The 11,829-nt window shown below is 36.8% G+C and overlaps 1 protein-coding gene across 1 annotated transcript in view; it reads right to left on the bottom strand.

Annotated features, from left to right (window-relative positions):
* Positions 1–9,246: 9,246 nt before the first annotated feature.
* Positions 9,247–11,829, bottom strand: part of LOC120717805 (plexin-A2-like) — an 84,192-nt gene continuing 81,609 nt past the window's right edge. The window contains exon 32 of the mRNA XM_040006058.1: positions 9,247–11,649. Coding sequence (XP_039861992.1) covers positions 11,554–11,649 — 96 coding nt within the window. The 3' untranslated portion in view covers positions 9,247–11,553. The remainder of the gene's footprint in view (positions 11,650–11,829) is intronic.

Raw genomic sequence — 11,829 nt, 5'->3', positions numbered from 1 at the left:
CAGTCTTGGTTGTAAGCGCATTTTCAGATGTCATATTCAAGTTTTTGCTTTTTAGTTGTATAAATCATGTGCATACGCCTCGGAGCATGTGTGTTAAATGTTCTCTGAAATGTATGATGCATTGTCTCATGGGCAGAAATACTTTGCTTGTAGTTTCTCACAGTGAATCCCCTGTAGATTTACCCTGTACTTTAAAGACCACAAAAATCTCAAGCTGTTGCAAACCATTTTGTAAAAATGTGTTGTTTTTTTCATTTGTATGCATTCTTTTCATTTCGGTTTTTCTCATTTTATTCAGTCAACACACACTTGCTTTCACATATACTCACCTCCTTTTGCAATCAAACACTAATTTCTCTTTTGTTAATGGTGTTTCTAAGGTTAAAATTAGCCAAAGTGTGCTGAGGAAGGTACATTAACCTGAATTGAACCTGCATCAGAATTTCACTTCTTTAAGGTGTTTCAGAGGCGTCAGTGGCGTTTTATCCATGCAAACTTGCTTGGTTGTTAATTGAATGGCTCTGATCACTGAGGCTAGTCTGGTGAATCAGATGAGTACTTTAAGCGGCAGATCCTCTTTACTTACTAGAGATCATATTAGAAGGATATTACCTGGATTATATTCTCAGAAGACATGTGCTTCTGAGATTATAAGAAAGCCTCTTTTAGCCTCTTTAAAAAGACAGAAGCTTTCTTTATAGTTTTGTTTAAAATGCGAATCTCAATGGTTGACTACTAGGAATGTTTATTTTATTTTGTCTGAGAGCACAAGAACGCAGGGTGTCCACACGCAGTGGCTTATTTGTGTGAGCTCAGGCAGAGTTCTGAGCAGGAAGCTGCAAAATGGCAACTCACCTAATGTTTTGGGAAACACATTTTTTCCACCCATACATAATTACCAGCTCAATTTAGGAGATTAGTAGTTCTGTTCTGACTTTAGTCACAGAAACAGCTGAAAAGCAATTAACACACTTTGTAAAATGAATTAAAGGATTTATTGTAAAACAAAACAAAATAGTGTGTTCTTAATTTAATTTAAATTTATTTATTTGTACAAACATGCAGTAACACACAGCCACAAAAACACATACTATGTAATGCAGATTTTATGGCGCTTTGAAAATGTGAGCTATAAAACCAGATTGGCTACCTAGGAGGGAGTCTGTCTTGAAGTGATTTCATGAGTGCAGGAGAGAGGGAAGCTGAGAAGGAGGGAAGACTTTGGGAGGAGCAGAAGTGGGTGGAGATTTTGTTTCAAACTCCAGCAAATTTGGACCGTTACCTCTCTAGGCTGAGCAACGAGAGCCGTGCGGACAAATAACAAAAACAGTGTCACTCTTCCCAAAATGAAATGTGCTTTCATTCGGGGCATTTCAGGGATGCATCCATGTGGCTGGGCTCAGTATTTCAGAAACTGCTCATCTGCTGGGATTTTCCCCTCTCTAAACTCTAGAGTTTAAAGAGAATGGTTTGAAAAAGAGAAAATATCCAGTAAGTGGCAGTTCTCCGGGCAAAAATGCTTTGTTGATGTTAGATGAGAATGGCCAGGCTGCTTCAAAGTGATAGACGGGCAACAGAAACTTAAATAACCACTTGTTCCAACTGAGGTATGCACCTCAGTTGGATCCTTGAAAGAGATGCAACAGTGGAAGGCCACACTGGCTGTCACTCCAGCTAAGACCTGGAAACTTAGGCTAAAGTGTGCAGGGTCTAGTCTGGAGTTTTCAAATATAATGCAAGTTGTTTAATTTTTTTTTTTTGTTAACTGTCGATAAAAAAAAGTTACATCCTTACATTCTATAAAATTAGCTGAAATATATTGTCACATAATTACTAGTTAACAATAACAGAAACTGTAACCTATCCTATCCTGATGTGAACACACATTCAGTCTTTTTTTTGTTAACATGTATGAATACAAAGCCAACAAAAAACAAAGTTAAAAACCAGAGAGACCCTTAAAGTGATGGAAATGTGGAAAGTGTGGAACCACTTACAGGTAGAAATGGAGTCTGCGAGCTGGGGTCAGCATTCACTCAGCTTTAACATCACCATCACCCAGAGTTCTTAGCTAACTTTGTGTCAGCATGGAGTCTGTGCAGCTGTTTACAAAGGAGCTGAAGTTGTGTTTGCAGTATGATGCAGTTTTTCCTGTCCTGCTGAAAATGCTATTGTCCCTTGGTTCGTTGAAAATAAAAGTAATGTTCATGTCTCTCTGTTCAAATACTCCTGAAATACTTTTTTTGATTTCTTTTGAAAAATTTAAAGCTATAAATCACTCCACCATTTTCCTCTTCCAGAACACAAACTGAAATCAGCTAACTGAAGTGCAAGTACGCAGGAAGAAACGAGGATGCTTCCCCCCCAATCTCTAACCATCTGATGTGCAGGTGGTTGAAGAATCTTTGTTACACAAGTAAAGTCAGAGCTGTAACCTTAATTGCTGGAATTTATTCCAGTCAAGATGTTATATTACTGTTTCTCTAAAATATGTAATGTGATTATAGGAACACGTTACTTTGGAGCGTGCTACACCAAACACTGAAGGTGGCTGAATCATGTGCTTGTTGTAACATATCTGCTGAAATGTATGCTCATCTCTACCATATTTCTGTGGTATTTGCTTTTTATATACTTTATATTTTTCTGCTAAAGACTGCTGCAGCCACTGTTGATGTCTGCTGCTCAGTGGAAGTGTGTGGGCAAGTAACATTACCAGCACATAGCCAAAGCCACTGTCAGCATAAATACTGTACACTCTCAGTATGTTTTAGCTACTCTAGGGTGTACATAAACCAGAGTTTCCAAATGTTGTATATCATCTACTAACCCAGAAAATGAAATAAAGCCTCCCGTTAATGTTAACTCCACTGTTATTAGAGCGCTGCAGTGATGAGAGGCGGTAAGACACTGTTAATTATATTACATCTGCACAGGATCTGTGTTTTCTTTTATTTTGTGGGACAACAAACAATATGTGCAGCATTTGGAAATCATTTAAACTAAAACTTGGGCCTGTTGCGAGGCCAATTGGCATGCGCTTCATAAGGGCTACAGCGACGTGTTGGAAATCTTACTTCTCACATATGCAGAAGAGAAAGTCTCTCACTTTTATCTAGGTTAGAAGTATAACGTCTACAGATTAACCATAGGGTCTCTGATTGACCAGTCAAAATAGCTTCACACAGAAAAACAGTTCATCACAAAAATTAAAAAAATTAAAAGAAATCTGATACTCACTGAAGTTGTACTGAATTTTATCATTGATTATTTCTTGTTTTTTCTTTTCTTTTCCCTTTTTGACATTTACATGTATGTTGCTCTATGATGTACATATCTGGCTTTGATGCACAGATTTATGCACACCGTCTTAGTTACCCAAAAGACCTCATTAATTGTATTTATTAGAGTTTGAAAATGATGTCATTTTTATGTATTGAAAAAATGACCAGTGATACAGTTGTCCCAATTTATACAATTTACACCTTCACAGTACAGTTGCACTAGTTTCTCTTCTCCCTGTCCTGTGAGTGCTCTTTCTCAAACAGACATAGGTGAAATGAAATCTTTTTAGTTGCATTTATTGCAAATTGATTTGTTACCATGCCAGTGAAAGTTTCCCATGAGTTTAACATAAACTCAAGATAATAAGATTAAAAAAGTCAGAAGGGGAAGCTTCTTCTTTTCTCAATCACTTCTGTCATCCAAAGATTCCTGACACATGATACCATAACCACAGAACAAAACAGAATTTAATTGAATTTACTAGCGAACTGTCAAATTACCTTATATAATTTTTGGACTCAGAATTGGAATAATATTCAGTCAAATTATTAGATTTCTTTATTTCCTAGTCCAGTTGTCGTCAACTACATTTGTCCAAGAGACAGAATTTTCTCAGCAGGCACTGTGAGGGGCCAGATGCTCTTTTAAAATAAAATGAATACTGTATCCTAGGTAATATATTATTATTTGATTATACTAACTTTCCTCCTAGGTTTCCTGTTAGCCTTCGTCAATGTTAAAAGACTCGCATTACTTATACCGCAGAAACCCACTAGAGGGCGACTGCAATATTTTAGGCTTCATATTTATGAGGCTGTCAAGCACATGCAGTGTTGTAGTTTATGGAGTACACTGGCAGGAGAAAGGCCTTCTGAATGTATGTCAAGCATGAAAAATGGCACTCTTGAAGAGCCTTAATAGAAAGTTGATGCAGAAAACTGCAGATTTAATGAAGACTGGTCTAGTGAACATGTATTCATGGTGTTAGTGTTCACATTACAGCTATAGCATACGTATGAGACCGTCTCATCCACTCAGAAGTGGAAAAAGGAAAAAAATTATTTGCATGTTTGCAGTATTTATGAAAAGCTGTTATGTTTCCGGTATTTATCTTCGATGTTATTTTGACTTGTTTCCACAAAGTGACTTCCATAAAGTGCTTTATGGAAATGATTAGGGTAGATAATTTGCAGATTTTGCATTAATATTTAAAGGTAGTTTTAGTTTCATTGACCAATAACTTTCATCATAGTTTTTGTCAACATCCTTTGTCAACAATAACTAAATAAATGCTGAAAAAAAAATTCTAATTGAGATCGAATCAGAACTAAGTTGTGTAAAAAGGAGGGAAACAGTTTAACAAAAATAAAAATAGACTTAAACTAAAATAATATATTTGCCTAAGTTGTGATTTAAACCAAATGATCTTTTAATCCAGTTTTGTTATGCTAGTTTATATGTTTATATGTACTTTGTCAAGACATACAAAGATAACTACTGTGAAACATTTGGACAAACCTTCTCATTTAAGGTTTTTTCTTTATTTTGATGACTGTTTACATTGTAGATTCTCACTGAAGGCATCGAAACTATGCATGAGTACATGTAGTAACGAAAAAAGTGTGAAATAACTCAAAACATGTTTTATATTTTAGATTGTTCGATAGCGACCCTTTGCTTTGATTACTGCTTTGCACACTCTTGCTCTTGGCATTCTCTCAATAAGCTTTGTGAGGTTGTCCCCTGAAATGGTTTTTCAACAGTCTTTAAGGAGTTCCCAGAGATGCTGAGCACTTGTTGGCCCTTTCGCCTTCACTCTATGGTCCATCTCATCCCAAACCATCTCGATTGGGTTTAGGTCAGGTGACTGTGGAGGCCACGCCATCTGGTGCAGCACTCCATCATCCTTCTTGGTCACATAGCCCTTACACAGCCTGAAGGTGTGTTTGGGGTCATTGTCCTGTTGAAAAATAAATGCTGGTCCAATCAAACACAACCGGATGGGATGGCATGTTGCTGCAGGATGCTGTGGTACACATGCTGGTTCGGTGTGCTTTCAATTTTGAATCACTCCCCAACAGTGTCACCAGCAAAGCAACCCCCCCATCACACCTCCTTCTCCCTTCTTCATGGTGGGAACAATGCATGTAGAGACCATCCGTTCACCTTTTCTGCATTGCACAAACACACACGGGTAGAACCAAAGATCCATGAGTTCTGCACAACATAACTGATGGTCCCAGCCCCATTAAGAAGCCAACAAATTCCAAAAGGGAACCCTGACAAGGCCCACCTGTGAAGTGAAAACCATTTCAGGTTACATCATCATTAAACTCATTGAAAAAGGCCAAGGGTTTGCAGCGCTTCAACAAAGCAGAGGGTGGCTACTTCCAAGAATACTCTGAGTTATTTATCTTTTTTTCTTTTCTACATAATTCCATTGATTTTGCTTTATATATTTGATATCTTCAGTATGTATCTACAATTTATAAATACCCTTAAATGAGAAGGTGTGTCCAAACTTTTGACTAGTAGTGTGTGTGTGTGTATATATAACACCCTTTAAAGTCTACATATATCATGGTAGTTATACTGTCCTTTTTACATGATGTTACAATCTTTGAATTGGCCCCTTGATAGTCCAGCAACTAGTGATTACCCATGTAATTGAAGGTGTATATGCAGTCCAAATTTTTCACACAGCAATGGATTCAGCAGGAGTCTAGCTCTGGTACTCCAGTTTTTTATTTTAATTTATATATTATGCCTCTATGTGTTAGCACTGTGACAGACTAGGGACCTGTCCAAAGTGTAAACTGCCCCTCGCCCTATTACAGCTTGGATAGGCTTTAGTAATTGAGTATCAGTTTTTTTCATAACCCTACTTCAGCCTACATATGCTGCACAGGTATCTACAATATTGAAAAAACAAAACAAAAAACAAAACAGGTTCCATGGTGATTTTCTAGTGACATCCCTATGTGCAAACATGGCAAATAGCAAATTATATATAATCATTAGTTCAGTTAACTTAAGGTAATTAAGGTTACATAAAAAAGTTCAAACGTAAACATAACCACATAACAAACTGACCATCGTTTAATCACCACATTGTTGATTTTTTTTTTTATTGTTGATGACCATGTCCATCACTTTATCACTGCAGTGTACACAGTTTCTAATAGTTGCTTGAAACATGATAATGAACCATGTCACAAAGGTCAAATCGTGAACATGATGATGAGTTCACTGTACTCAAATGGCCTGCACAATCACCAGATTTCAGGCCAAAAGTGCACATTTGGGATGTGGTTGATATGGATCATGGATTTGCAGCTCATAATGATGCTGACATGACCATAATAACTAAAATCTTTGAGGAATGTTTTCAGCACTTCGTTAAATCTGTGCCATGAAGTATTAAGGCAGTTATAAAAAAACTAAAGGGTATGTGTATATATGTATGTGTGAACGGTCACATCTACTATTTTCCATGAAAGAATTAATAATCCTTATTTTGTCCCTACCTGTGATGATCATTTTCACCAGAAGATGGCATTAGTAGACTAGTGTGAGGTCCAGATCAACCAAATGGGCGTTAGATCCCTTAGTACATCATTCCTTTGCTTTGCTTAATATATGTATATGTAATATGTGTGTATATTGCCTTGAACTATTTTCCACTTTGTCCTATAAAAAGAATTAAGCTGTTAGTTTTAGATGGCGAATAAGAGAGTATGACTGTGGAGTTGCTAGTGGACAAATGAAAAATTACTTCTGCAAATTGAAGAAATAAAATGTCGTCATGGATGAGCTCATCTAATAAATCGTGAATGAAGCTGTTACTGATAGCAGTTATGGTCCTTTAAGATTTATTCTACACAGTTAAGAGGTTTTCTTTTCCAAGTATAGACAACTTTTCTTTGTCATAAGAATGAACAAGCATCATTTCCATGATTGTGTGCACACTAATAATTATTTAATCAAAGCAGCTGGAGGCTAATGTTTAAAGCACTCAAAAGCTTGAAGGTTGCATTCAAGAGATGCTCAAGGAAATGTGACCCGTGAATCAGTTCTATTAAAGAAAAGTATCTTTATTTAATGAATGGGGTGATCTTATCACCTAGCTAGTGCCTTATCCCACTTTATGCTTAAGGACAGTCCATTAACTATTTACACCTGCTGTGCTGAATTGTTCGCATTTGCTCAAGTGCACAGAAAGTCCAAGGAGGCCTCCATTCAGCATTCCTTCTGCAGAAAGAGCTGTCTTAAAAATCAGCAGTCTGTGCATAAGGCCAGTTTCCTCATTATTTTCTGACTACCTAGAGAAGCTGATGATCTGTTATATTACTTTACCTCAGACTAATTACGTCAATCAGGCGTCCAAGCAGAATGAGATATTATGACAACTTAAGTTTTTTGTTTTTTTTCAAATGAAAAGTGATTGTTGTCTGATGACAATAGTTGCTCTTTAAACTTGTCTTGTACCATCCTATAGCACACAGTCTATCAAGTTGATATCCTGCAGCTTTCTCAGCTGTCAGTGGAAGAGGTCTGAGTCCTAATGATCCTCCTTGAATGTGTGCGAGGGGGAATTGTTGGCAACTGAGTGTCGGTACTCTGACAAGTAAAGAGTGAAAAAGGGCAAGATGAGGAGTTAGAGCCTGGCAGGTGTACAGAGGACCCTTTTGATACACTGATCATAACCGATATGAGTCCGACAGGTTTGAGTTGTGGAGTCTGGGTATTACTGCAAGCCCCCCACACCTGTTTTCTGCTTGTCTGGAACTTTGCGGGTTAAACATGAACAATGCTTATAGCAAAGACTCACAAACTTCATATATGCTTGTCACATGCCGTACTACATCACCACAATCACGGTAGTACAAACTGTACTTTAGTAAAGTTACATTAGAGTCTTGAGCTCATAGAGAGATGATTGGCTGTTTTTGGCTCATGGCAGTAGTTCAGACTCCCTGAAACGGCATTGCTTCTTGATTAATTCAAAAAGGAGAAGGAACAGCATTATCATTACTTGATCATTCTCCACACATTTGTTTTCTAGTTCCAGGGAAAATATTCCAGCTGGAGGCCATTACTCTACAGGTCTTTGCTGATTTGTGAAGTAGGCTTTACCTTTGTTGGGTCTGGAAATACAACACCCTCTTCCTGTGGAACACTGTAAAGCAACACAACCATGAGCATTTAAATTCAACAAAAAATTAACTATCTTTTTAAAATGGTATTCTGATTGCATGACTAAAAATTTCAATCATGGTTATAGGCTTATAAATAATACGATATTTAAAATAATAACATTGTGCTAGTGTTGAAATAGGTACTCTTTTACTAAATAATGGCTTTCATTAAGAAGCAAATCTAGTAAAACACGTATTAAAAAACCCTATTTAAAAATATTTTGAGACTTTGCTGGAGGGCTAATATTATCTGCTTGTGGGTCAAACACTAAAAAGGATGAATGATGTATGTTCCCGTGGGATTTGAGTTTATCCCTGTGACATCACCGTCTTGCAAAGCCTTCCCATGAAAAGTCAATAAGTTTAATTATTAAAGTGGAATGCTAATGGTCCACTAATACCATAAAAATAGATTATCCAGTTATGTGTGGCAGAGTTTTGATTGGGTTAAAAATGACTTCACCTCTACCATCAGCAGTATTTTGTCAGAGAAAAAAAAGCACTGTGCAAATTAAGTAAGTCATATTATGATGATTCTGATGTTTCATGTGGTTAAAAATGCAGAACTGTAAACTATGTATAATGAAGTACGATGAAAGGCAAAGAAGTTTAGTTAAATGTTCTTAAATAAAGACAATATTTGACCTATTACAGCCAGGACTTGGGATGTAGTACCCTTTTAATACAGACAAAATGCATAATCATGTTTAGCCTGATTATTTTAAAAAGAAATATCACCACAAATTAGACAAAAATGCAAAAATCATTTTCATTAGCTGCGCATTTAATGTATAACAACAGTACAAAGTGAATCTTTTGCTTGCAAAATAGGAGTGTTTTTTATGTACAGTATTTATACAGTAATATATAGTTTAAAAAAACATTACAGCTTAAACATCTGACAGTTTATTGCACAACACATTTATAAATTATCATCATCAAACCACACATGAAACTGATGAATTCTGTCATATTTCAACATTTAACAGGAAATGTACTTATTATTTATCGTAGTTCATCTTGTTCTTGTAGATAACATGATTCAAGGTCTTGTGGGGGATAAATGAACTCCATCGGTACAGAAATGTTAAGAAGATAGCAGTAATACTTCCAGAGACTTTATAAGAAGCCTCAAGCATAAAAAGGCATTTGTTTCCTCATTGTAAATTGGTGAAACAACCAATCAGAACTAAAACTGTGAAGTAGTCGTGATGTCTCAGATTTTTTTTTCTTTTTTTTTCTTTTTTTTTTTATAGTTATGCTGCAGTTTAGATAATTATTTTAAAGTTTAGATATGGCACTATAACTACAGGAGCAGGGGGGGACAACGAGCAATCAGGTAAAGTGTACACTGGAATGCAAAACAAAACTGGAATAAAACGTGAATTCTACGTTAAAGCACGAAAACAGTAAGGATATAAAGCGTCACTAGTGCTGTGAAGCAACAAACAGACTTTACAAGAACCCACTGCTGGACCAGTCACATATACCGTTAATCATATATCCACTCTGTTTAAGAAATATAAGAGCACCTGCTTTACACTGAGCTGAATCCCGATCCAGATCGCCTGTTTTGAAGGTGAAAAAAATCAGACTTCAGCTTTTAACCTGCATTTAGTTTCCACATTATGCTCAAAGTGGATTCATTTGGTAAATCAAAAAAGCATCAAGGCCTTTATCTAATCTAGTTTGACCAGATTACTTGACAGGAGCTGCAGGTGTTCTTGGTATCTTGTACACCGAGTGCATTTCAAGTATCACGCTAAATGTAAACAATGACTGATGAGACTGGAAGGGTGGGTGCTGTTGGCCAGGTTAGGCTAATCTGATCCACTTTCAGGCTTATAGCATCATTAATCATGCTTTCTACTGCAGTTCAATTTGGTCCCCACTTATCTTTGAATGGCTGAATTACTGGTCTATTGATCATCACTGTAAAAAAAAAAATTTCCTATCTCAAATGGGATCTTTTCCGTACAATGGCATGTATTATTAATAGCTTCTACAGGAGCGTTTAATATGAATGAAACATGAGATATATTATATTTGGCACGAAAAGCCAGGGATTGGGTCTGAAAATATCTACACATATTTCAAATTGGAAAGTAATGATGTCTTGGTGTTGGATTATTAAACAGCCTGACCCTAAACCTATAAGCGACAAATCTGTTGTATACTTCTTTCAAAACCCAGTAGTTCAGACAATCATCATTAAATGAAAAAAAATATATGATGTTTTATGATGTCACATATGATGGAAATCCTCAAGCAGCAAAATAAAAAGTAATTTTGTTGAAATCTTAAGTGTTCTCTCTCTTAAGCCTTTAAAAACCCAGAAAAAAGACTTGGTGCAAGATGCACATCTCTGCTCCGAATGGCAACAAATGGCGATGTCACTCCAAGTTTGTGATATGTAGTGCGAATAAGTGTCCTTCATGTTTGACATATAAAAAGAACTTTGAGTCTTGTCCCATTAAATTGGCTCCTGTCTTTGAGCTCCTCCAGTGACTTTTCAAGTTGAGTCATTCTTTATTAAGTGGTGTTCTCTTCAGAGCCATGCCACACACACACTTAGTATAACCACCGACTACAAAGGCAAACCATTACCCAGCGGACAAGAATTGGCGGAAAATTCAGCAGCCGTGATGGCCTAAATCCTCCTTCTCTCTCCCTCTATAGTAGTGTTTTAGAAGTTGGATGTTTGCCTTTTGGAATTTCTTCTGAAAAATGACATTGGATTCAAAAGTCTTGCTTTGGGACGTTCTGCTGTTTGATGTGTGCTGTGGTTTGCGTATGTACATTTGTACGCGTGTATTTATCCACGTGTAACTGTCAGTTTGTATACAGTAGGTCCATTAAAACTGCAGTCTCTCTGTGCACAACAGTTTGTGTGTATGTGTGATTGAATATATCCGCACATGCATACCAGAAGTCGGTTGATTTCCACATCTGAGAGGCATATGTGTTTATAATTCCCCAGTTATGGTATATTTTGGTGTCTGTGTATCATGTGTGCATACAGAATGTGTTTATGTGTGTATATGGAAGTATTTATGATCGTGTGTGTTTCTCAGCTCTCTGTGGACAAAGCTGAGATGATCTGCTCCACTTTATACGCCAGCTTCTGCTTTTGGGCCTGTTCATCCTGCTCCAGTGCCTCAATGATCTAAAACACACAGAGACATAGGCCATAAGGACACAAAGCATGTCACCGGTCAGCTGTAGTGAATTAGCACGTACACGTTATGTCATGGGGTCAGATTTTGTTTTAGATTTTATTTAATTTTTGTTTATGATTGTGTTGTTTCCGTCTTTGTTCTGAATGCATTACTTATGTTTGACCGCT

This window comes from Simochromis diagramma, unplaced genomic scaffold (genome assembly GCF_900408965.1).
Source record: "Simochromis diagramma unplaced genomic scaffold, fSimDia1.1 OVJJ01000320.1, whole genome shotgun sequence".
NCBI classification, from domain to species: Eukaryota; Metazoa; Chordata; class Actinopteri; order Cichliformes; family Cichlidae; genus Simochromis; species Simochromis diagramma.
This window is presented reverse-complemented; position numbering and strand designations above follow the sequence as displayed.